General features: G+C 42.7%; 1 protein-coding gene across 4 annotated transcripts in view; it reads left to right on the forward strand.

The window, feature by feature from the left end:
• Positions 1–27,554, forward strand: part of UPF2 (UPF2 regulator of nonsense mediated mRNA decay) — a 106,992-nt gene that overhangs the window by 75,443 nt on the left and 3,995 nt on the right. For 2 of the 4 annotated variants that reach the window (XM_060258258.1, XM_060258260.1), the window contains 5 exons: positions 10,335–10,439; positions 12,150–12,248; positions 12,901–13,068; positions 14,598–14,739; positions 17,802–17,922. In XM_060258258.1, the coding sequence (XP_060114241.1) occupies positions 10,335–10,439; positions 12,150–12,248; positions 12,901–13,068; positions 14,598–14,739; positions 17,802–17,922 (635 nt within the window). Of the gene's footprint in view, positions 1–10,334; positions 10,440–12,149; positions 12,249–12,900; positions 13,069–14,597; positions 14,740–17,801; positions 17,927–27,554 lie in introns of those variants that run through there. The other 2 variants (XM_060258259.1, XM_060258261.1) reach the window with 1 other exon arrangement.

A 27,554-nucleotide genomic window follows, 5' to 3' on the forward strand; every position in this document is an offset into this window, starting at 1 on the left:
TCCTAAGTATAAGCCTAAGGGAAACATAGAATTTTGCATGTTACCATACCTCAGATAAGCTTTTTTTCTTTCCTGAGTTTTCTGAGTGCCTGTTAAAGACTCACTCATTACATAATTGTAACCGTCAGTTTCCTAATTTTGTTTAAAAAAACTTTATGCCTTAGCATCTTTTGCTACTGAGATGTTACAAATGCCGCTGGTTGGTGCTCTGATAGCTGTTCTCCAATTCTCCAGTGGTCCCAGGAGTGGGTCAGTCCTTACTCCTGGGGTCTAGCTCCTCCTTTCCTTAGGGAGGGCCAGCAAACTTTTAGTCAGGGGGGCGGGGCTTGCTCCCTTGATCCTCAGTTTTGCTCGGCCCTGCCTCCAGAGCAGGATGTGCCAGCTGAGCTCTTGAGCTCACCACAAAAAAAAGACATGAGGATAAAGAGGAGGAAGACAAGTCCTCTTGGTCTCCAAAGAAGAAAAGAAGGCAGATGGAGACATCAAACTAACAAGGGCAGAGACGGAGGTTTGACTTCCTCCCCCCGCCCTCCCTTTCTGACAAACTGTGCAGATGCAAGGCCTGCAGCTTCAAGCCTGTTGGAGTGAGGTTGGTGCTTCGCCTGATTCCTGCACCTTCCTTCAGATGTTCCTGTCACCAAGCCCGAGTTCCATTGGCTTGCCCGCGGCCATGTCTGGCCATGGCTGTGTTCTCCATTCTCCTGGAAGCCTTGGGGTAAGAGGGGAGATTCAGAAAACCGCCACGCCTTTTTCCAAACCAACTTGAACTATCGTGGGTGTTTTTTAAGCATTGGTAGAGTTGGTGACATCTGTCAGCACTGCTAGCCCTCTGTTACGAACCCAGTGTTGTGCTCAGGGCAAACTATTCCCTCAACAGTACAGGCAGGGATGACGACGGGTCCCTTGGGAATAGGCTTGAGGGCTGTTTGCATGGTAGCCTTTACTTCAGATGGTACTGACAGCTGCTGATGCCTGAAGAGGGGCTTTTTAAAAAAAGAGAGATTGATTTTTTTTTAAAATCTACTGTTCTCTCAGCCCCCCTGCTGTCTTTCTGAGCTTAGCCCTTACTGGTGGGGTTATATGCTGACAGAAAACAGTTGGGCAGTGGTCACAGGACCAAGGAGTTGGGCTCCCTAATGGATCTTGTGGTCCTAGCCTGAGAGGAGTGGAACTAGACGGGCCAAAACCTAGCGACAGAAGACAAGGCAGGGAAAGCAGGAGGTTTCAGATCTAATGCCCATTCTCCAGTCTTTGAACGATTCAGGCATAAGCAGGAAGGGATCCTCTTGGCCTGAGAGCCTGGAGAACTGCTGATCACTTGAACAGTCAGCTGTATAGGGGGCTGTTGGCTGGAATAGACATTGACCTTCTGATAAAGTCCTTCTCAAGGGAGAAATCTTTAAGAGATATCCAACATACCATCAGCTGTCTCAGATAACACTTTTTAAAATCAACCTAGCCAAAAGCCACCTCCAGCCGACTCAGAGGTTGGAACACCTGGATGTGATTATTGATATCAGTCTGAATGCTCGTTTCCTGCCTGAGGACAAGATGCAGAAGACTAAGCAGTTGACCCAGATGGTCATTCAGGGAAAATTGTCATCTCTCAACCCTGGCAAATCTGATGGAAGTTCTAATCTTGAACCTTGATGTGATCCAATGGAGCCATCTACACACCAGAGCTCTTCAGTTCTTCCTGTGACCTTACCAGCTACAGATCATGGAAAAGCACAGCTTATTGCTCACAGTGCCCCTGATGGTTCGGAAAAGTCTGATGTGGTGGACCAAAGACTCCAGTCTACATCAGGGAAAATTATTCTACATAGATAAGGAGTTGTGGCTGGTTTTGGATGCCAGCTTCTTTTGGATGGGGAGCAACTCTAAATACAAGACTACAAAATGTCAGTGGTCTCAGACCGAGACGCAACTTCCAGCCAACACACTGGAACTGAAGGCCATTTGCTTAGCGCTGTTACACTTTAAAGAATAGTTGCTCAATCAACATGCATTAATCTGTATGGACAGTGTGGCAGCCAAGCCAATCAGGAGGATCCAAATAATGCACATTATACAAGAAAGTGATGCAGCTGTTCAGCTAGGTAGAACTCCATCTGAAGTCCATCAGACTGGAGCACATCAAAAGGTCCTTCAACATCAAGAACAGACTGGCTCAGCTGAGAGAACATTCAACCAGGGGAGTGGGTCTCTGAACAGGAAACTATTTCAACAGGTTGTAGAACACTTCAGTCCTCCAATAGTGGACCTGTTTGTGTCTCCTCAGAATTATCAGTTACCACGGTTTTTCACCAGATACTTTCATCATCAAGTGGAAACCAAAGATGCTCTGTCATCCCCTTGGCCACAAAGACTAATGTATGCCTTTCCTCCCATTCAGAACATTCTGAGACTGCTCAGATGGATCATCCAACAGAGAGCAGAAACTCTTCTTGTAGCACCATGGTGGTCATGATGTCCTTAGTTTTCCTCTCTCCAGTGCATGACAGTGTCCAACCTGCTCTGCCTACTGATATGACCCATCACGTTCCTGCTGACTGCAGCTGAGGGTATGGAAGTAGAACAGAGATCTTTCATAGACTTAGGGTATTCGGCAGATGTGATAGACACCATTTTGGCTTCCAGGAAAGCATCTACTACCAGAATTTATAATGCTTTTTGGAAAACTTTCCACAGATGATGTCGGAGGAAAGGCATGGATCCATTACAGCCTTCTACTCAAGGGATCCTTCAGTTTCTTCAAGATGACCAAGAACAGTCTGAAGCCATCTACGCTCAGAAGACAAGTGGTAGCTTTAGCCTCTGTACTCCAGCAAATAGACAGAGTGAATCCAACTGTTCATCTGCATATTCGTAGGTTTCTCCAGGGGGCCACACTGTGTTGGCCTCACAGACCCATAGATTCCCAACTTAATGTCTCCATCCAGTTCTTACAACATTGACTAAGCCACCTTTTGAACTTCTCAGGGCAGTCTCCCTGAGGTGGTTATGCACGAGGACCATCTTTTTGGTCACAGTGACATTGGCTAGGAGAGTCTCTGAACTTGGAGCCTTGTCAGTGAAATGAGACCTCTGTGTATTTTACGAGGACAAGGTGGTGCTTTGTGTGGATTCTACCTTTCAGTCAAAGATCTCTTCAAAGTTTCATGGATTACAAGAAATTTTTCTTCTTTCCTTCTGTCCTGAAGGAATGCACATCCTTGGAACATCACAAGGAACGCACATGGCATACTCTAGGCATACATCAAGCTCTCAAGCTTTATCTTAATAGGATGGAGTTAATCTGTAAAACCAACTCTATGTTCATGAACATCACTGCCCCGAATCTAGGGATGCAGATGTCAAAGTCAGCAGTTAGTTATGCCATCAGACAATGTATTGCAGAAGCATACAGGTCTCTCAACCTTATGGTACCTCCCACGGATTACCACTGAATGAGTCTGAAGTTCTGCAACCAACACAGCATTTGACAAGACTAGGTCAGTTGAAGAAGTCTGTAGAGCTGCCACCTGGACTTTGATTTCCACCTTTGTATGCAATTACAAGTTGAATGTGTATGCTTCTGCAGCCGCAGCATTTGGAAGATGAGTACTGCAACATGTAATCTCTGAATAGGGGAATCCCACCCTATCTGATCTACGGCTCTGGGAGCACCCAAGATGTCCTCCACCATTCAGGGAAAATGACCCCTGGCCCTTACCGTGAGGGGTTCTTCTCAGAGGAAAGGAGGACATCTTGCTCTCCCATCTATCACACTATTACCTTTGCGTTTAAAACAATTTTTATTATTCTGCAATATATTGTAATAATACTCATCTGTTATTAAAAACTTAGAACCAATACACATTTTTCTCCTCCCCCCCCTTTTCGTGACCTCTGACGGTGCATTTTAATTAAAATAATAAAAAAGTAAAAGGTAATTTTATCCAATTAAGAATCTTCATAAAAAGTCTTATGTCCAAAGTAAAATAAAAATAAGGAAAAAAACCATATACTGTAATTATAATCCATTTTCATTATGATCCTTTAATCCTTATCATAAAAATAAAGTTGAAGGGATAATATATTCCCGTAGTCTCATTTTTAACTATAATCCTTGTCAAAATAAATTGAAAACAAAAAAATATAATCATATAGTCCCCTTTTTTAGCGTTCAGCTATTGTCAAAAATCCAAATAACCTTTTACCTTCCATTGTTTTTCAACGTATTTTTGAAATTTTCCCCATTCATTTTAAAACTTCTCTAGATCATGTTCTTTTAAGATTCTTATAAGCTTGTCCATTTCACTCCAATGCATAACTTTTATAATCCAGTCCCATTTTTCTGGTATTTTGTCTTGCTTCCACATCTGCGCATATAATGTCCGTGCAGCTGAAAGCACGTACCAAATTATCGTTCTATCTTGTTCGGAAATTTTTCCATTTGTAATCCTAACAAAGAGATGTCTGGTGCCTTCTTAATATTGTAACCCAAAATTTTTGAAATCTCTTGCTGAATCGTTTGCCAAAATTGTTTTGCCTTTTCACAAGTCCACCACATATGGTAGAAAGATCCTTCAAGTTTTTTCATTTTCAGCATCTATCTGACATCTGATTGTTCATTTTTGACAGTTTTTGTAGACTGTTTGACAGTCAAAGAATAAACAGAAAGAACTACAAAGTTTAACAGAGTGTGAAGTGACTCAAAAAGTAAAATAAATAGGGGTAGAAATTACAACAAAAACATTGACTTGTATAAAAACAATTATGAGAAACTTTGGCAAAAAATTTATGGAGACTTATTTAAATGGAATAAGTTGAACCTGTCTATATTGGGCAGAATTTTTTCAATCAAAATGAATGTTTTGCCAAGAGTTATGTTCTTGTTTCAAACAATTCCAATAGTGAAAGACAATAAACAATTTAATAAATGGCAAAAGAAACTTTCAGAATTTGGTGTGGGCTGGAAAGAAACCAAGAATTAAAATGAAAATTCTGACCGATGCAAAAGAAAGGGGAGGCTTTCAGCTGCCAGATTTAAAGTTGTGCCATGATGCAGTTTGTTTGGTGTGGATCAAGAAATGGATAACGTTATTAAATTGAAAACTATTGGCACTAGAAGGTCATGGAAATGTTTTTGATTGGCATGCTTATTTGCGTTATGGGAAAAGTTAGATGGACGGCTTCTTCTTACATCATTATATAAGAAGTAACTTGTTAAATACCTGGCTGAAATACAAAAGATATGGGGATGAGAGGAAACCGCTTTGGATTATGCCAATAGAAGTAATAAAGTTATACTCAGATATTAATGAAGAGAAATGGTTATCGTACAAACAATAGTTAAAATACATGGAGGCAAGGTAGAATTAAAATCAGCGGAAGAATTAGAATATAAGTATAATTGGTTTCAGTTGCAACAAATCAAGAGTTTGCTTGAACAGGATATTAAAAATGATGGAGTGAGACAAGAACAAACAGATTTGGAAAGAATGCTGTTTGGCGACAACGAAAAATTGATTTCAAGAATTTATAAATAATTATTGAAATGGTCTACAGAAGATGAAGTAGTTAAATCTCAAATGATAAAATGGGCGATAAATATAAATAAAGAAATACAGATGGAACAATGGGAGTATCTATGGAAGAACTCTATGAAGATATCGACATGTAATAATATTAAAGAAAACTGTTTTAAAATGTTATATAGGTGGTATATGACATGACACCTAAAAAATTGTCAGAAATGAACAATCAGATGTCAGATAGATTTTTGATTTCTCTTTATTTATATAAGAGCCTGCCAATTCTCCATATTTTGTATCTTACATAGCAACAGTGGTGTCACATGAGTGGGATTTTCATTTGTAAACATTACATCATCTGCAAACGCTCAATTTCAGTCCCTCTATCTCTTTATCTTCTTGGATTTATATAAGCAATACCTCTAAAGTCATTATATCAATGGAGATAGAGGGCAACCTTGTCTTGTTCCTTTACTAATTATCATTTTTTTCCATCAAATCTGCATTTATACAGAGCCTTGCTTGTTGTTCAGTATATATCGCCTTCACCATTATAAAATCTTCTCCCAATCTCAGTTTCTCCATCACTGTAAACATAAAGTCCCAATGCACATTATCAAATGCTTTTTCTGCATCTGCAAAAAATAATGCTACCTCTTTTTCAGGGTGTTTTTCGTAATATTCAATGTCTATAACCGTTCTGATATTGTCTCTAATTTTCCTCCTGGGAAGAAATCCTGCTTGCTCTTCTTTAATAAAGTTATTCAAATGCTGTTTAAGGCGTTCTGCTAATAATCTAGCATATATTTTGTAATCATTACTGAGTAATGAAATTAGTCTGTAATTTTTTACATTCGTGGTGTCTCTATCTTCTTTTGGTATCAGCAAAATTACTGCTTCTTTCCAAGTATTTTTTCATTATAAGTCCCAAGTTTTTTGTAATCCATAACATATCAGTTCTTGAGAAAGAATTATGTCTTGCTGAGAAGAAAGTATAGTCACATTCTTTGGGATTAAATTCCCTCCATATATTCTCCAGAATTTCTTGTTTTAGCAGTTCAAAAAATGACTTCGGTAGTTTTCCTTCATTATTTTTTTCCCCAGATCTATCCAGAATATTTTTAACCGTTTCATTAAAATTTTCCATTAACATAATTTGCTCATATGTCACTTGATCTAATTGTTGCATAATACCTTTAAAGAAACAGTCTTTTGCTCCGTTATTGGGCATACAATCCCAATAACAAAGTTCTTTCATTATTCAACATCACTTCCACCACAATAAATCTACAATCATCGTCCTTAAAAATAATTTTTGGGTCTAATTATTGTTTCACATAAAAAACCACTCCCCTTTTTTTCTCCTTAGCCAATGAACAAAATTCCACACCAAGTTGTTTATTCCGTAAAAATTTATAATCCATTTGTTTGATGTGAACTTCTTGTAGGCAAATTATATTACATTTTTGTTTCCCAATCCAATGAAAAGTTGCCCTTCTTTTTTGAGGTGAATTTAGTCCATTTACATTCCAAGAAATTAATTTGTAATCCATCATGGTTTTTTATTTTTAATCTGTACCCCCAAACTCCAAAAACTTTGATGTTTCTTGAGTACTTGTAATTGTAAATCTCTTTTCTTTGTATTCAAAACTTAGACCCTCTGGAAGTATCCATCTGTATCTCATTTCATTTTCTCTCAGCTTGTCAGTCAGTTTTTTGTACAATCTTCTGTCATTTATAATTTTCCTTGGCAATTCTTTCATGATTCTTACACTACTGCCATCCACCTCCAATGTATTTTCAAATTGTTTACTTAGAATCCTTCCCACCATATCTCTTGTCACCAATCTCACTACCACATCCCTTGGTAGTTTATTTTTCCTAGCATAGTCTGAATTAACCCTGTAGATATAATCATAAAAATAACTGGTTTCATCAGTGTCATCTCCCAGAAATTCAGCAATGATTTTTATTATATATGTCTTTAAATCAGTCTCAGCAGATTCAGGCACCCCTCTCAAACGTATCTGATTTTCCATTAATTTACAGTCTTGTAGTACGCTTTCTCCTGCATTTTTGTAATAGTGGAATCTATTGTTTCAATTCTTGCATCATGGTCTTTCACCTTTTCTTCTACCTCCTGCACTTTCTTCAACACTGCTTGGGAATCTTTTCTGAGCTCTTCAGTGTCTTTTTTTAATTCCATCTTACACTCAGTTACTGAATCTTTTATCACTTTAACCAATCTTGCCTCCATGGCTTCTATTTGTTCCTGCATTTTAGACATTTTTGCTTCCTCAAGTGACCTAGCCCTCGTATGAATCTGCTTTGCTCCTGATTTATGGATAGACATCACTGCCTGCCCATTGTAAAAATAGGCTTCAAAGTTGACCTCACCAAATCAGTTTTTGAATGTACAGTCTTAAAGATTGAAGCATGCCCTTTCAAATGAGCCCGAAATCGGCATTCCCAGAAGTTCCTACGTTAGAACATAAGAACAGCCATGTTGGATCAGGCCAATGGCCCATCCAGTCCAACACTCTGTGTCACATAGTGGCCCAAAAAATTATACACACACACACACACACACACACACTTTGGCTAATAGCCACTGATGGACCTCTGCTCCATATTTTTATCTAACCCCCTCTTGAAGGTGGCCATGCTTGTGGCCGCCACCACCTCCTGTGGCAGTGAATTCCACATGTTAATCACCCTTTGGGTGAAGAAGTACTTCCTTTTATCCGTTTTAACCTGTCTGCTCAGCAATTTCATCGAATGCCCAGGAGTTCTTGTATTGTGAGAAAAGTACCTCATTCTCTATTTTCTCCATCCCATGCAATATCTTGTAAACCTCTATCATGTCATCTACGTTGAGATATTAATTTTTTAAATTTTTATTTTCTTCAAAATGGCGTCCGCAGCTTTTCTGCCCCTTTTAAAAAATGTTTTCCTTTTTCTTCTAGAATGCTCCAAAACTGATTCAAAGTATATAGTCCAACAAATCTTGCCTTCTAATGATGATATTTGCCGGCTCTGCTAATTTTTAAAGTCCCGTTGTCTTTTAAATTTTTTTAAAACTTTTGACCTTTCAATGGCCGCTGGTGTTTTTCTATGATTGTAATCCTAGAGAGGGCTAGGAGGCTTGCAGTTTTCCCTTCTCTTAATGGCCATTTCCTTCCTTTCTTGCCACGAAGTCTCATTTTCTATGGTTGAGAAGTCTCACGTTATTTCTATGCTGCCACTTCCTGTGACGTCCTTCTGATCAGCAGTTCTGTTTCGGAGGGGGTTGTCTAGCCCTACCACAGGTATGCATAACAATAGTTTTTCCTCTTTTAACCTTGTTTCTCTGATTTCATTAGTCCCAAATTTACCCCCTCCTTTATCTTCTTTACTTTAAACTAATATAGATGAGTCCAGACCTTTATTTTTACTTCAAATAAGTCTTGTTTTAGTCCCGGAGTGATAGATAAAGATCTTTTATCTTTAGATCACGATCCTTTCAAGTACCATTCTCTTCAAGAGTAGACGTTAATTAGTTCCAAAGAAGCTTTGAATCATGATGAATTTAAGTTGATTTAACGACCCCAGTAATCCTTTGTAGACATTGGAATGCAATCCTTCTCTGGGGACTCTTCAAAGCCAAAAAGGAACCCCACTGGGATCCCTCGTCAGCCAAAGTAAATCCCCTCAGAATTTAATAAGCATGTCTTGGCCTTCTCCTTGCCTAGGAGAAGTAGGCAGCAGGCGTTAGGATCACCTTCTCTGCCCAGAACAGAGGCTCTGGTCTGCTCCTCTTGTGAGAAGCAGTTCAATCCTCCATGACTCAACCCCGGAAGTCTTCTATTGCACTATTACCTTTGTTTGCTGATTTGTATCTTCTGCCTACCATAGCATTTCTCTAGATCTGTTGTTTGTCAGATTTTTCCTCCTGTTGGCCTGACCAGTGACTTTGTTTAAAGTTTAGTGTTCTTGTTTAGTTGTCTTAGAGATAAAGTGAACTGCTTCTCAGAATCACCCAAGCTGAGCAATGGGTGTTCCCACGTCACACATGAAGGGTTTGAATTTCCTGCCTCCCTGACAGGATGGTGGCAAACACCCAAGATGTCCTTCCAATGGACTTAGAAGGGTGTAATTCTGTTTAGGATGGCATTTAGATATGATGCCCACCTATGCTTTTGTTGCTTCAGAAAAACAGAAGATCTTGTGTGTTCTTTAAGTGCCGTATCCATGCTTGAACAAGAAATATTAGTTGTTCAAGAATAATGACTGACCACCTTTTCAAATAACGTTTTATTAGTAAAAAATGTCATGGAGCATCACTCACCAGCAGCTGTGCCGTGGCTCTCTCTCAATCTCAATACGGTGTGTATGAGTTTTGTGTTGTGTGGTTGTTCTAATGACAACTAATTTTGGATGGATGGCTCTGTGTACACAGTAACTTTTAAGATATGGGTCATGTTTTATTTATCAGGCATTCTAGTCTGACTTAGAGGTAATACAGAAAGGAAATTCATCTGAAAATTTCCTTGCATCCTTCTAAGTTTTTTCCTTCTGTTTCACAGTAAAATTACTAGATAACATTTGTGAAAGCATTTATAGGGAAATTCATCAGGTTCTGATTAACTGCACAGACAAAATTAAGATGATAGTGTATTTCAAAGTACTGGTTTTAGTAAAAATGGAAAGAGCAGCATATATTTTTAAATACACAAAATATACAAAAATTGTTAGCTTTGCAAGTGTCAGAAAAGTTATATCAGCTGCAATAAAATACCATTTGTGATTACACCTTTATACCTCCTAAAATTTCAGGAGGGCTCTGAAAATGAGGATGAAGAGGAGGGAGAAGAAGAAGAAGAGAATACAGATTATCTCACAGATTCAAATAAGGAAAATGAAACTGATGAAGAGAATACTGTATGTATTGCTATTTTAAAACATTAGTGATGAATTGCCTTTGGTAATATTTTAAATAGTAGCTGCTTAATATTAGTGATTTTGTTTCATTTTATTGATTCATACAAATGCCAAGTTTAAACGCTATGGTAAATTAAGGGCATGATCAATTCAGTGTTGGTGCAGGTTTGACATCAATGCGTGGAATTGGAATAGAGCTCAATATATTGGAAGTTCAGGTCACTTGCACCAGGCTGGAAGGGCTGGATGGGGATGAAAGAGGCTGGTGTTCAACTTCCTGTTCCAGTAGAGACCTGGGGGTGGGGGGCATGTTCTGACATTGCCTTACATGCTGAGAGGGAACGAGGGCTCTGTTGAACCCTGTGTTGCTCTGCAGCAGTCTGTGCCCATGTTAAATTGGACTTGCTAATTAGTTACTTTTTCTGGTGAGCAGTTTCTAACACAGTGCCTTTGCACACAGGCTGTACAGCCAAAGGATGAGCTACACTAGAATCCTTGGACTGGGAAAAGAGTGTACGAAATTGAATAAGTGCAGTTTGTGATATTGCACTAGGAAGAAATACAGGGCGTGACTGTTTGTGAAGGAGAGGGCCTTCCGTGCTCAGGATCAGAGACTTTTCTGAGAACAGATACATGGTTCAGATCCTCCATAGTTTAAAAGACCACGGCATGTTAAGAAACTGGCATATGTATATGAAGCGGGAGGCAGGATAATTTATCAATGGAGCTGAATTGATGGTTTACCTTTAGCTGTCATGCCAAAGCTCTGGATGCTCTGGGGCTGATGCTGGCTGAAGACTGGGTGCACGAACCCAGTTGAGAACTATTTTGTCCTGTACGGATGTGTAGTTTTCTGCGCAGTTTTAAAGGCTGAGAGACACAATGAAACAGGCATGTTGTGTAGCATAGCCGAGACCTCTGTCAGTATTGAATTTGTAGAGAACTTCCTTCGTATAATAATAGCTTACCAGCCATTATTAAATTTAAAGGTATATCAGAATAAAAGTCTGGCACAATACTGCTTTTTCTCTGCCTCCCCTCTTCTTTTTTGGAGGAGGGAAGAAACTACAGCTAACATGTCACGTTTAAGTATGGTTTAAGTAATTGTTAGATCAAGTAAGCAGACTACGCTGTGGGTCATAGTTGTACCCCTTGAATTTTTATATTACTACATTACTATATATATATTACTAAATCGAGCAGAAGATTTACAGTGTTTCAGGATGAAGAAAATTATCCACACAGATTACAGTGCTTGGAGCCAATTGGCAAGAACTGTACCTCTACTTCTATTATGTATGCATTTTATTACTTTCCAGCCCAGATATCATACACCAGAGATGGTAAGCTTTATGGGTTGGATCCAGCCAGTTTTTTTCTGGGGGGCGGACTATATCTTGCTCATTTCTTCTCTTCATTTTAGCACTCATATTATGTGGCTTCTGTTCGTTCAGGTCCCACGATTCTCCGTGTAGCTTTTCAGGTGGCCCGAGAGGAGTTCTGGTTTTGTGTATTGCAAACAAATGCCAAAATGTTAAATCAGTTCTTTGAAAATGATTCATGTTGGTTAAAACAGATAACGATCTTTCACTGATTAAAATTTATCTGGCCCCCTAAGGCCAAATCTAGCCTGTGAGACCTTAGCCGGAGCCATCCCTAACAGAAATACAACTAGATAGTCAAGTTTATCCCCCTCCCCCCTTTTATCAGGAAGTAATGATCAAAGGAGGTGGACTGAAACGTGTCCCCTGTGCTGAAGATGAAGACTTTATTCAAGCACTGGACAAAATGATGCTGGAAAATTTACAGGTATTGTTTGGATTATTGTAACTTGATTTGGCTAGCTTGCTTTTCTGTGGCCACAACACACACGACAAACTTCTTTATTTTAGTGATTTCCTCCTTGTTTTGTGCTGCTGTAAACAACATGCAGATAATTTTGAAACTCAGTAGTGCATTTTTTTCTTTTGAAGCGCTCTTTTTTTCTTGCCACATTAGCAAGCCAGTGTGGTGTAGATTCAAATCCCTACTCCGCCCCAGAAGTTTGCTGGGTGACCTTGGGCCAGCGTAATTTACTACCTTACAGGATTGCTGTGAGACGAAAATGGAAACTATAAGCAGTTTTGGGTCCCTATTGAGAAGAAAAGTTGGGTCTAAATGAAGAAAATAAAATCCTCTTGAATTTTATGAAGCAAGTCCATCTGTTAGTGAGTCGGTGGCCTCATGTCCATGTTGTTTGCTTGACAAGGCAAGTGTACAAATACGTTGCTGATGCAGTATTAATATTAATGCATTGCATCTTTACGTAGTCATCTAGAGAGGATAATATGTGAAGCCCCCAGGAATTAGATTGTGGAGCATAAACCCTGTTTATTTTTTTACATGGAAACCTCTTTGTAAACCTTGGCTTTGGAATCTCGTCTTGGACTGTGACACTTACACAGTATGTTAACATTTTTAGCAAAGGAGTGGTGAATCCGTGAAAGTACATCAGTTAGATGTGGCAATTCCCCTTCATCTCAAGAGCCAGCTAAAAAAAGGCCCTCCTCTGTGTAGTGGGGAAGGAGAATCAGAGTCTGATGACACAATGCCTTTCGTCATGCTAACCCGAAAAGGCAATAAGCAGCAGGTGAGGATAAATGAATTCTTGTTTTGAAAACTGCTCGTCTTGTCTTTGTTACTGGATCGCTTCTCCTTTCTTAAGAGAAGTCATATATTATCAGAACATGGCCATGTTTAAGGCTACCGCTTTTGACTTTTGCACAAAAATGTTGCAGGCTGCACCAGTTGCATTTTGAACATATGAACATATGAAGCTGCCTTATACTGAATCAGACCCTCTTTGGTCCATCAAAGTCAGTCTTGTCTTCTCAGACTGGCAGCGGCTCTCCAGGGTCTCAAGCTGAGGTTTTTCACACCTATTTGCCTGGACCCTTTTTTTGGAGATGCCGGGGATTGAACCTGGGACCTTCTGCTTCCCAAGCAGATGCTCCACCACTGAGCCACTGTCCCTCATCAAACATATGAACATATGAAGCTGCCTTCTACTGAATCAGACCCTCCTGGGTCCATCAAAGTCAGTATTGTCTACTCAGACTGGCAGCGGCTCTCCAGGGTCTCCAGCTGAGGTTTTTCACACCTACTTGCCTGGACCCTTTTGAGTTGGAGATGCCGGGGATTGAACCTGGGACCTTCTGCTTCCCAAGCAGATGCTCTAGCACTGAGCCACCGTCCCTCCCCGGTCTGTTTATGGTCTGTTAACCTGCTGAACAGGGTTGCACTTCATTCGTCAAATGAAGAGGGGTTTCAGGCCACAGTTATACATCAGTAAATGTCTTCGCATTTTAGGGTGTCCCAGTGTTCCTTTTCTGTCTGCTGTAACAGACTAACATGGCTACTCCAGTTGTTGAAAATACCTTCTAAACTAATGAACACTAATATAGTCTTGTGTTGGTATCCATGATTTTTAGTTATTTAAAAAGATGTCTCAAAATGGTGGTGTGGCCGCACTTCCTGGGAATTTACATTCTAACAGGGAGATCATTTGCTGTCAGTTGTATTTAGGGCTCTAACTGCAAGCACTCTTACTGTTACTGAAACTGTTGGAGGTGTATTGAAATCATTCTTCTGGCATTTTTAACCTAACTAATATTCCACATTCACTCCCCTTTACTCAGATTGCCCTTTGAGAAAAAAGCAAGCCCTCCTTCTGTTGTCAACACTGGTACAGATAACAGAACGGCAGCACCAATGCCAGCTTCCTCTGCATGCACATTCCCCCCCCCCCCTGCGAAGCCCCTGCAGCAAAGGGGAGCATCCTGATGACATCATGCCCAATTTGGGCATGTCTGGCTCATAGTTTTTAGGGGTGAAGCTAAGTTCAACTTACAGAATGGCATGCAGCAGCTCATCACCACCACCACCCCCCCTTTAAAGGTGTTTTCCTTTTCCCTGCTGAAGCGTGTTGGGAAAGGAGCGGAGTGGAGGTGGCGGTAGTGAATGGCACCGGAATGAGCAGCGTGGGCACCAGTCCCATGCTGCTTGCTGCTCTCTGGAAGTAGCCGCTCTTTCCTTGAGTTCAAAACGGTATTTAGTTCTGCCTTTGTTTGTTTTGTTCTTTGGGCTCTTAGAGAAATGTTCTGTGTCCTTTTTTTTAAGTTCAAGATCCTCAACGTGCCAATGTCTTCCCAACTGGCTGCGAACCATTGGAACCAGCAGCAGGCTGAGCAAGAAGAGAGGCTGAGAATGAAGAAGCTGACGCTGGACATCAACGAACGGCAGGAGCAAGAGGACTATCAGGGTAGGAGGATCCTCTCGGGGAACTTCGTATAGCTAAGAGTTAGCACACACCCCTTAGGTTTGTCTTACAAAGACACAGAGCAGATTTTGCCCCATGTATATTCTTGATTATCCCACGTGGAGGACCACTGCAGAGTTCCTGTACAGGAAGAGACAGCAGCCATCATGCATATCGGCCCAGTACAAACTTGTAATATGCTTCCTATCCCCAAACTTACAAAAGAAAAAAACCCTCTTTTTTAAATGGACATAAATCCTATATCATGGTATGGGACTAGGGTTGCCAAGTCCAATTTAAGAAATATCTTTGGACTTTGGGGGTGGAGCCAGGAGACTTTGGGGGGAGCCAGGAGACATTAGGGGTGGAGCCAGGAGACATTAGGGGTGGAGCCCGGAGACTTTGGGGGGAGCCAGGAGACTTTGGGGGGAGCCAGGAGACATTAGGGGTGGAGCCAAGATCAAGGCTATGATGAGCATAATTGAACTCCAAAGGGAGTTCTGGCCATCACTTTTAAAGGGACGGCACACCTCTTCAATGCCTTCCTTCCATAGGAAATAATGAAGGATAGGGGCACCTTCTTTGGGGGCTCATAGAATTGGACCCCCTGGTCCAATCCTTTTAAAACTTGGGGGGGGGGGGTTTGGGGAGAGGCACTAGATGCTATTCTGAAAATTTGGTGCTTCTACTTCAAAAAACAGCCCCCCCAGAGGCCCAGATACCCGCAGATCAATTCTCCATGATTTTCTATGGGAATAAATCTCCATAGGGAATAATAGAGTTCCCAGCAGACATTTCCCTCCCCTCCCCCCGCTTTCTGACGACCCTGAAGCGGGGGGAGGGCCTCCAAACCGGGAGATCTCCTGCCCCCACCTGGGGATTGGCAACCCGATATGGGACTTGCAGTCTAGGGTACTGCTTATTTGATGACAGGTCTAGTAAAACGAACCTGCACCCGTCTTTCCTTTCCCCCAATGCTTAAGCATTGCAGCCAGATCGTGACCCCTCTTTTTGCCTACCAGTTGCACATTCCACATTATTTGAGGAAAACAACATCTGAGAATCAGTGCAGTCAAAAGGTGCAGTCTTCAAAGTATGAGCCTGTTTGTTATCACTTGTAATGGCTGTTGATGACCCTCTTACTGGTGACTTCTTTAACTTATTAAAAGGCACTACTACTTGTTGCTCAGATACACAGTCAGGCCCATAGCTATAGGGAGACCAGTGGGGGCCCTGCCCACAACTCTCAAGTGGGGCCCTCCGACCTGCCACCTACCCGCTCTGCTGCTTGAGGGCCACCCCTCCCTTCCCCCCCACAATTCAAATCACATGGAAGGGGGTATGCAGAAGCAGCTGCTGGTCTCTCTGCACCATTTAAAAGGCTTGCCAATCAGGTGATCGGTGGGGCCTTTAAATTGAGTGGGGAGACCAGCGGTTGTTTCTGCACACCCCCTCCCTCACAATTTGAGTCATGGGGGGGAGGGGGCAGCTCTCAAGCTGCTTGGAGGTAGAGGAGGGACCTACAAATCCCCAGCAGCAGGCCAGAGCTTCCTCCTAGCAGCTGACCTGCCCAGAGTCAGCCAGCTTCCGGATTCCCTGCTCAACTTGCGCTGTGCACTTCATCCAGGCACGCACCCCTTCATTCCCCCTTCCAACTAGACTACAGCCTGATCGTGGGGCCACTGTGTGAGCTGGCAGCGCCTTGGCAGAGGACGCAGTGGCGCCATGTCCGAGAACTTCTTCCGGGTTCAGGAGCAGAGGTCAAGGAGGCTGAGCTACCCAGGGCTCCTGGAGGCAGCCAGATGGGTTGGATTCTGCCAAGCAGAGGGGAAAGGGGCTCCGGCTGGGCTCCTTGGGGTCCCTCCAGGAGAGTGCAGCCACTGCCCGATATACTGCCACCCCTGCTGTTGCCAGGCCAGCTGCCAAGAGCTGTGCTGGCTGCCTCAGCAGTTTCTGTCCTGGCTCCTCCCAAGGGAGGCTGGCACAGGGGAGAGCTGAGGTCCTGCAGCTGTTCCAGGGGTGCTGCCTGCAGGAAGCTGCATGGATGTGTGCCGCCTTTGCACGCCAGAGAACCAGTGCCCCCCCCCCCCAAGAATTTAAAAGCACCCCAACTTAAAAAGTTCTAGCTATGGGCTTGTACACAGTTGTAACTGAAAACCTTCCAGCATGTACTGTGGGAATAAATTTTGTTGATTCAAATGATCGCTTTCCCAAGCTACAAGAAATACTTATCCTGAAATACGTTGCAGATCAAAAATTCTGAATGTGTGTGTGTTTCCAGTATTGCTAATTGTTAGATTGAAGCTAGTTTTGTAGCTGTGGCTTGTTCCGCTGGAGGCTGGGATTTATGTTTTGGTAGTGGGTTCTCGATCAAATCAAGCCTAGAAGTACTCCCTAGAAGCTAAAATGACTAAACTGAGGCAGTCATACTTTGGTTGCATTATGGAAAGACAAGAGTCACTGAAAATGACAACAACGCTAGGAGAGGTTGAAGGCAACATGGGATGAATTGACTCGACCAAGGAAGCCACGGTTCTCCGTTTGCAAGGACTGAGCAAGACTGTTAACAGTAGGATGTATTGGAGGCCATTCATTCATACGGGGAACACTGGGGAACACGGGGAACAACTTCCAGGTTGCTTCTGACTTACAGCAACTTGACAATGCTTAACACACACACACACACAGTAACCTGGATGTTAATGACTTCTTTGCTGAAGGATCTAATCCTTTCCCAGAACTGCACTTTTCAGGATTGAGAGCTATGGCATTTTAATTGAACAGGAATCTGGGACATCTCAAAAGCAGAAACGAATTATTCTGGTATAAGGTGTCCTGAGAGAGCTTGTGCCAAGCAGGTGCTAAGAATGTCCTCTGCATGCATCTGAAGATATGAGTTGCGTTCAAAGCTTATGCTGGAATAAATTAGGTAGACTTCACGGTGCTCCCGGACTTGCACAGCTGTCCCTTTGAAATTATGACATTTGAATATTCCGTCTTTCCTTTGATTTTGTAATTTGCCATCCACCTCTTAATCTCCTTCTCTTAACAAAAAAAACCTACAGAGATGATGCAATCCCTCGCCCAGCGGCCAGCTCCAGCAAACACCAATCGAGAACGGAGGCCCCGGTATCAGCATCCCAAGGGAGCACCTAATGCTGATCTAATCTTTAAAACTGGTGGGAGGTAAGAGAACCTTTTGTGCTCTGGAGGCAGAGCAGTACGTGCAAGATTCTTACTTTTCCAGAGTTTTTTGGGTTTAGTGATTAGAAGCTGGTGGGAGTTAGGGGAAGCCCCTTTCACTTAAAGGTAATTGTATTCTAGAACAAGAAGAAACGCTAACATGAGCCATAGTCACCATGTCTGTGCTTAAAAATGCATCACTAATGACAGCTTAAACATTTTTAGGGTACGGTCTGTTGAATAGTTTTCTAGAGGAAGCTCACCAGGAATGAATGGGACATGTGCAATACCCATAAGAGGAAAAAAAAAACATATTTGAACATAAGAAAATCCTTACTGGATCAGACAGTTGGTCCATCTAGTCCAGCATCCTGTTTCACACAGTGGCCTACCAGATCCTCCGGACAGTTAACAGGACATAGAGGCTACCATCAGATCAATGGAAACTAATTTGGAGATCTTCAACATTTAGAATTCATAATATTTCAGTTAGGACAGTAGTCCCCAACCTTTTTGGCTCCAGGGACCAATTATGTGGAAGACAATTTTGCCATGGACCAGGGGTGGGGGAGGGGGGGTGGGATGGTTTCGGGATGATACAATTGTGCATTTTATTTCTAAAGTGTTCGGTGGCAGTTAAGTGTGCGGACTCTTTAACTGGGAGAACCAGGTTTAATTCCCAACTCCTCCACTTGCAGCTGCTGGAATGGCTTTGGGTCAGCCATAGCTCTCACAGAGCTTGCCCTTGAAAGGGCAGCTTCTGAGAGAGCTTCTCAGCCCCACTCACTTCACAGGGTGTCTGTTGTGGGGGAGGAAGGCAAAGGACATTGTGAGCCGATCTGAGATTTGGAGCAGAGGGCAGGATATAAATCCAGTGTCATTGCCTTATTATTATTATTATTACTACTACTACTGCATTGTAATATATAATGAAATAATTATACAACTCACGGCCCAATTGTTAACAGGCCACGGACCAGTTCTGGTCCACGGACCGGGGGTTGGGAACCCCTGAGTTAGGACACAATTATAAAATATTAACATGATGGTATCTTAACCCACAAAAACTGCATTATATGCACAAAAAATTGCCTCCTTTATGCTGGAAGGGCTGTAAAGTCACAGGAAGTTTTACTCAGTGTTGGTGGGATTGTGCTGTGGTAAAATTGTTTTGGAAACTAATAGTAAAACAAAGCTATGATATTACTCATTTTAATATTCCTTTTAAAATGAAAATTCTGCTCCTGAACATGTGTCGTGTATACATTCCATGACCAACTTAATAAATGATGTTATTTATTTATTTTTATAACTAAACATTTATTTGTTTATTTAAGTAAATACAAGTAAATATGTATTTATTTATTAGACTTCTATCCCACTGAAGCAACTTATTGTGCAGCAGCTAGGGCAATAATTGCAAAATTTTGGAAAGCCTCTGAAAACCTCACAATTGGGGATTGGCTTCAGAAAGTTCTAGAATTTTGTATTTTAGACAAAATTTCAGATTATCTTACCCAACAAGGATATATATTTAATTCTAAATTTGTGACAGTCTGGTTTCCAGTTGCAGAATATTTAGCATCTAAAGAAGGATATAGCAATATGTTGGAAGTTATTAACACTATTAAGATGCTGTATTTTTTTAAAAAAATATATAGATCAACTTGTTTATGTTTGTAATGCACGTTTATGTATACGTTTATTTTCCCAAGTGTAATTTTTTGTGATTTTTTTTTCTTTCAACTAATTTGTATGCTTATTAATACTAGGGTTGCCAAGTCCAATTCAAGAAATATCTGGGGACTTTGGGGGTAGAGCCAGGAGACTATGGGGGTGGAGCCAGGAGACATTAAGGGTGGAGCCAAGGCTGTAACAAGCATAATTGAACTGCAAAAGGGGTTCTGACCATCACATTTAAAGGGACGGCACACCTTTTCAGTTCCTTCCTTCCATAGGAAATAATGAAGGATAGGGCCACCTTCTTTTGGGGCTCATAGAATTGGACCCCCTGGTTCAATCTTTTTGAAACTTGGGGGGTATTTTGGGGAGAGGCCCTAGATGCTATACTGAAAATATGGTGCCTCTACCCCCCAAAACAGCCCCCCCCCAGATACTTGCAGATCAATTCTCCATGATTTTCTATGGGAATAAATCTCCATAGGGAATAACAGAGTTCCCAGCAGACATTTCCCTCCCCTCCCCCCGCTTTCTGACGACCCTGAAGCGGGGGGAGGGCCTCCAAACCGGGGGATCCCCTGCCCCCACCTGGGGATTGGCAACCCTAATTAATACTCAATAAAAAATGGGGCCGGGGGGGGGGGGAGGGTGGAACAGGACATAGAGACTGAGGCCTTTTTTTGATGTGGCCTCCTGGCTCTGGCATTCAGAGGCTTAGTGCCTTTGAATGTGGAGGTTCGCCTCAGTCACCATGGCTAGTGGCCACTGATAGACTTATTCTCCATGAATCTATCTAACCCCCTTTTAAAGCTGTTTACTCCCGTGGCCATCATTGCATTCTCTGGCAGTGAATTCCACAGCTTAATCACTTTTTATTTTTGAAAGAAAAAGGCAATGTTAAGCAGCTGAGGAACTTTTGCTGGGGGGCATGTTTCGTTTGTTATTGTTGCACTTCTTAAATACTGCTGTGTAAGCTCTTTGGTTTTTTATGGATTTCGCTGGGAGGGGGAAGTTGTGCTTAGAAGAATAGGGGCAAAGAACCTCTGGGAGAAACTAGACCTGCACATTCTGCTTTTCTAGAGTTGAATGTACTTCCCATATGTAGACTACGGTAATCCTGGCAAGATCTCTGGACTGTTAATACTGGAAAATGGTCTTAGAAGAGGCTCTTTATCTACTTTCCAGTGAAGACCTTCCCCAATCTGTATTAAAATGCTTTTAAAATATTGTGTCACCACTGCCCTTCTATTTGTTTATTTAATGCCGAAAAATCAGAATTTCCTCCCTTTCTATGAATGATTCTGCCTGAGGGCTCCTTGCAGTGTTTCCAATCGATCCCTAGTAATGCCTCAACAGCTTAAAACAGACAGCAAGCACCAAAACAATTTAAAGCTGATCCAGTGAATGGCTGCTTGAAGAAAAGTAGAAAATTCCTTAAATTGTTTTTAAACTATCAACTTTAAAGGGCTTTAAAGGAAAATAGATGCTTAGTGGGCTAAACCGAAGCATGGAATTTACAGACTTTCAACAGAGAGCCTCAAAAGATCAGGCAGAACGCTGATTTTCTTTTCATGCCTAGTAAGAGGGTAGGAGATTAGCAGCTAAACCAAGAGAACCCAAGTAATCCTTTCATGTGTGGACAGTTGATAAGTTACCAGCTATGGACAAAAACACCCAGTGAGAACCGGACTTACGTGGCTTAAATGGGACAAAAAGTGTCCATTCTAATTCTTGTCCCCAGCAAAGGCTCCAGAGAAAGGGAGTGACTAAATTGGATAGTTTGTTTTTGGAATAGTAACCCTCACATGTCTGATAGCAGGGAAGATTTGCAGAGATATCATCTTTGTCTTCCCAAAGATTCCCCTTCCTGAAAAAAAGTACAATGTTCCCTCTAAGCTGCAGAGTCTTGTGAGCTACTGGCATTAAAGTTGTGAGCTCCTGCATAAGTTATTCTGCTCTGCGGTTATCCTTCCTGAGCTAAGACAAAAAATATGCGAGCTGGAAGTTAATAATCTGTGAGCTAGCTCATGCTAACTCAGTTTAGAGGGAAAACTGGTACTGGCCAACACCGTATGCTAACCAATTAACTAGGTTAGCTGAAAGTGTCCTTTAGGCCGTTGTCTGAGGAAAGGTACAAGAATTGATAGTCAGGTCACTTAAGCTATTCTCCAGACTAGCTGAGACAATTTTTACTTGCTTTTTTTCTACAGTAGCGTTTCTGTAATTGAAGTTAAGAAAGCCAATGGTTGTCTGCCTAAGCTTGCACTAGAGCAGGGATGTCAAACTCATTTGTTTCGAGGGCTGGATCTGACATAAATGAGACCTTGTCAGGCCGGGACATGTCGGGTTGGGCTGAGCCATGTCGGGCTGCCCCATGTGTGTTCCTATTTAAGATTAGGTAGCAGAGATATAAATGTTATAAAGAACACAGACAAACACAAATATATATTTTTGTAAAACTTAAAACATGCTTTTAATGTTAGCACTCATTGGTCTTAAAGATGCTTTCTTTGTATTTCTCCCACGGGATCCAGGGAAGTGGGCAAATGAAGTTCTGGCGCTTTCCTTCCTTCCCCAGGGGACTGGTGGGGGGGGGAGCCTCAGCCAATAGAAGGCTTGGCTCAGTAGCTCTGCTGTGCAATTGAGCAAGCCTTGTAAAGCAAGCTGTTATGCAGACGGAAGCAAGATATAGGGAGAAGAAAGCAGATGACAGCCAGTTGTTCAGGGGCCTGATAGGAGCCTTCTGGGGGCCTGATTCGGCCCTCAAACTGCATGTTCGACACCCCTGCACTAGAGGCATTCTGATTCATATAGTAGTAAGTAAGTAGGTAAATTTTTATTTATACCCCACCCTCCCCGCCAAAGCAGGCTCAGGGCGGCTTACAGAACATGATACGAAATCATGATATCACAATAACAGATAAAATCAGTCAACAATAAAAATACAAATATAAACTAATTTTAAAAAGTTAAAACAATACAGTGGTGCTACAGTCTCTATTTATCCGGCAGCGTAATATTTATTCTGGTTACATCTTAAAGGCTTCTTGGAAGAGGGCAGTTTTGCAGGCCCTACGGAACTGGTTGAGGTCCCGCAGGGCCCGCACCTCCTCTGGCAGCTGATTCCACCATTGGGGGGCTTTTATAGAGAAGGCCAGCTCCCTAGTTGTTTTAAGTTTGGCCTCCTTAGGCCCAGGGATTTCCAAGAGATTTTGTGTGCTGGAACGCAGTGCTCTCTGGGGAACATATGGGGAGAGGTGGTCCCTGAGGTAGGCAGGTCCTCGGCCATATAGGGCTTTATAGGTGATAACGAGCACCTTGTAACGAACCCGGTATACAATTGGCAGCCAGTGCAGTTCCCGCAGCCTAGGCCACACGTGTTCCCGCAGTTCCCGCAGCCTAGGCCACTATACTCAGTTATAGTGCTTCCTTCCTTTTGTTGACTTTAGTGCTGTCTCTTGCATTGGTCCCTTTGTCCAGTAACTGTTGCTCCTCTAAACCAGGGCTCCTCAACCTCCAGGTCACAGACCGGTACCAGCCCATGACCTGTTAGCAACCAGGCCATGAGACAGAGGTGCCACACCACCCCTTTTACCCACCCTGGACCTGGCAGAGCAGCCCTGTCGCTCCTTCCACCTGCCGGGGACCTGAATGAAAGAGGCAGCACAGCCTCGCTACAAAGCTGCAGGGTGAGGCAGAGCAGCCCTACTGCCCTTTCTGCCTGCCCAGGACCAGGACAGACGAAAGAGGAAGTGTGGCCTGCTCCGAGGCTGACTCTCCTTGTAGGAGAGGCAGCCTCAGAGCAAGGCCAGAGCAAGGCTGCTTCTTTTGTTCACCCAGATCCCAGCTGGGCAGAAGGGGCAGCACTGCTACAACCTTCGCCTACCCTCAGTTATAGATCCCTGCCAACCAGCCGATTGGCGGGGGTCTTTAATTGGGAGGGGTAGGCAGATTGGCCACTTCTGCTGCCTGGCCGCCTAGCGGGGAGGTGGCAAAAGCAGCCCCAGTCTCCTTCCTTATTTAAAGACCCCCCCCCCCCATGGGCAGGGACAGGGTGCAGGCGGGGGGAAGCCTGGGGTGGCAGAAACCCCAGCACCTCCCCCCTAGTCCATGGAAAAATTGTCTTAGTACAGGGTATAAAGTGAGCTTGTTTGGAGAACGTGTCTACCACCACTAGTATTACCGTCCTCCCCTGGGAGGGAGGCAGTTCTACAATAAAATCTATGGAAATCACTGACCAGGGGTGCCCTGCAGTTTCTAGCGGTTGCAGGAGCCTCGTTGGTTTCCCTCCCCTTCTCTTAGCCATAAAGCAAACTGGGCATGAGGCTACATATTCCGAAATGTCTTTCTTCATATGCGGCCACCAGAATTGTCTGTTGACTAAGTGCAATGTCTTTACGTAGCCAGAATGTCCCACTGTTTTGTTATCATGGCACTGTTGCAGCACATCCTTGCGTAAACTTTTGGGGACGTAAAGTTTATCGTCTTTGTACCAGTAGCCATCTTCCCCCCCATGGGACCTTCTTGGGCGCATGATCATCAAATCTGATTTCGTATGATGGCAAATCAGACTTAAATAAGTTGAAAAGGGTAGACACGAGGGGGCACCCCTGTTTTACTCTTTTTGTAATGGAGATCTTTTCAGTCAAGTGGCCTTTATAATTTAAACGCACCTGACAACTATTGGAATAGTTTTTGCGAATCAAGAATAGCAATCGTGGGTCCATTCCCATGTCAGCTAATTTATTCCATAAAAGAGATCTATTGATGGAGTCAAGTGAACCCCATAGATCTATAAAGGCTGCATATAGTTTGTCTTTTAAGTGCATACAATATTTGTCAGCCAAAAAAGCGAGTCCGAGGGAGTGGTCAAGAGTAGAATGTTCTGGATGAAAGCCCACTTGCTCTTTGCCTGGAAGATTGTTTTTGGACATCCAGTCAGAGAGGCAGTTCAAAAGGTGTTTGGAGTATAATTTCCCTAATACTGAAAGTACACATTTAGGATGGTGTTGCAGAAAAATTTTGTTTGGTTCTCTTATGAAAATAGTCCATGAGGGATTTAAACCATTTCATAGAATCATAGAGTTGGAAATGACTTCTAGGGTCATCTAGTCCAACCCCTTTCACAATGCAGGAAACTCACAAACACTTCCCCCTTATATTGCTTATAGCATTTAGAAATTGCAGGAAGCCAAAGTTTGTAGAGCTAACTCCTAGAAGGAAAGTAGGTCAGTACTAGAGAGTTATCTGAGAACAATTTTAGCCTTAAAAATGATTCTGGCTGAAAAGATGTTTTGATTAAGCTGATGGGAACGGATCAGATAAAGAGTAGGTTCTCACCAGATCTCAGCTGATCCCAGCATCGGATGTAAAGATAGCTGGACATTGGCAAATGTGAGAGACCATCTGCGAGTGCAGCTGGTGAGAAAAGGTCTTGGGAGTGAAATAAGATTAGAGATAAGTGAGAAAGTTTCTCAGGAAAAGCCTTTATAAACCCTAGAATTTTCTCATGAGTTGCTTGCTGCATCAGAGAGCCAAGAGGCTATCTCTGTGCAGGTCAAGTCAATATTAGAGTTAGAAATCTCTAACAAAAGATGTGGGCTGATAGAATTTAAGAAAGAGGAGAGACGTTGGGAATTCTTAGAGAATTTAACAGATATTAGACTATATAAGAGCAATGGATTAATTAAGAAATAGAATAAGTTTTAACTACCTCTACTGGAAAAGTGTTTAACTGGATTCTAACTATAACTGTGTAAGAATGTATTTGAGTCTAACTGTGAGCATGATGTAATAATGTTATCTAACTGTTTTGCTTTCCTATATATATTTTAAGAGCATTGTCCTGAGAAGAAGACTGGAGTAAAATAAAGCTTATCTGTGGTTTTGAAAACTACGAGGTCTCATGTATTAGGCTTCTGAGAACTACAGGTTGTTTGGGTAACTGGGAGTACGAAAAGTGTTTATGAAATATATAAAAAGAAAATCCCACCTCAGACGGTAATTGTTGGGAATTTTTGGGTTGCCTTTTTAAAAGACTGGAACAATTATGGAAGTTAGCTAAGAGTCCAGTAATATCCCAAATTTGTTGCCCAAAGTAAGCAAGGAGACTAACAATTCAGTCTGGGTTGTTTTTTTATTAAGGTTGGCAGGAATACCGTCAGGGCCTGGGGCCTTGCCCAATTTCATAGAGGCAATGAGTTCAGAGATTTCTTCTTTGGAGGCCAGAGGTCAAATGGGCACCTCAGTTGGGATTTGCAAGTCATCAGGAAGATCAGGCAACGCCAGATACGAAAGTGAATTAAAATAGTATACAATCCATTCAAAGGCAGGGATCAAAGGCGAATGAATTGTATTAGATGAGGAATTTGAGATTAGGTCAATGGAGACTAGAATGTAGTCCACGACACTTGGGCCTCTAGTACAAAAGTAAAGTTTCCAGGGCTATCGCCAGGAATAGAACTATTTAAAATCTTGAGATTATGGCTAGCACAAAGGTCAACCAGATGGGAGCCTGCTTGGTTGATGACTAGACCTTCAGAAGTCCTGTAGACCAAGAACGATAGAGGAATCATGTCATCGCTACCCCATTGCATGTGGGTCATAAAGCTATAATTGACTGGGCCCGGTCTAGCATTCATATCACCCACTATTTTGAGAGAAGAGGATGGATACCCGGTGATTAAAAGATCTAGGTGGTTCCTCGGAATAGACCGAGCAGAAGTTGAAGACTTAGTCGGGGGAGAAGGAGGGATATACACATTTAACATGAGTAATTGTCTGGTGCTGCATGTGAGCAGGGAGGCTTGGAGATATGGAGGTTTAGCTGGCAGCTGATAAACTGCAGAATTAAAATCCGAGTTCACCAGTCAGCGAAGGTGTGCCTTATGACCCCCTTGTTATTGGAATTAAAGGTGGGGAATGGGTAGGAGGCACAGTTGAGCTCTGAGAGAGAGCAGGAAAGGTGTGCTGCTGCAAGGGTGAGTGTTTGGCTTTCTAAACAGCTGGGGGAAGTTGCTGAGAGTCTGAGTTTGTAGGTTTGTGTGGTTACTGGGGAACTGTTGTTTGTTTGTTTTGAGTGGACTGTACGTGATCGTTGCTGATTGTAGGTGATTGGGAGTGTATGTGTTGCCTGGGGCAGATTGCGGGCCCCACCATCTTTGCATTTATTAGGCTGCACCTTGCCAGAGGCACAAGCCAAAGCATGAGAACTAAAGGGCTCTTGGTCTGGGGACTCTGTAAGAAGCCCAGGAAGGCCCAGGAGCCAGGATCCCTATTTTCCTTGTGTTCCCAATAAGATAAGTTGATTTTCCAGAAGGAGAGCCACATACATACAAAAGAATTTAAAGGGGGGGTGTATTTATAAAGCTATTATGAACGTAGAATGCCATCAAGGGGATGGGGGCTTTCCAGTGTTTTGTACTGAGTGTCACATGTGTGACTACCCGCTCGCTGGACAGAAGTCTTGGGTGTGTGCTCGATGCAAGGAGCTCCTGGTCCTCAGGGAATGAATTTGAATCCTTGAGGCCGAGGTGGCTGACCTGGAGAAGCAGAGACAGGCACTCAGAGAAGACTCTCGGGGACTTGTTAGATGAGCCCCACTCTGAACATGGCAGCCCCGTTACTGCCAGGGAGCATGAGGGTCGAGAGGGAACAGGGCACCATGCTGAGGATAAGGCGAATGCACCCTCAGATGGGACCTCTTCTTCAGATGGTGAGCAGGTATCCTTTTGCACCAAGGAACCATCCCTGGGCAGGGCGGGAAGGGGGGTCTTGTTAGTTGATGATTCGATCCTTAGACAAGTAGATAGCTGGGTGGCAAAACCGCATACTGACTGTATGGTGACTTGCCTGCCTGGTGCAAAGGTGGCGGACATTACCTGTGCTGTAGATAGGCTGATAGTGCTGGGGAGGAGCCAGTGGTCATGATGCATGTTGGTACCAACGATGTGGGG

Source organism: Heteronotia binoei, chromosome 17, assembly GCF_032191835.1.
Source record: "Heteronotia binoei isolate CCM8104 ecotype False Entrance Well chromosome 17, APGP_CSIRO_Hbin_v1, whole genome shotgun sequence".
Taxonomy (NCBI): Eukaryota; Metazoa; Chordata; class Lepidosauria; order Squamata; family Gekkonidae; genus Heteronotia; species Heteronotia binoei.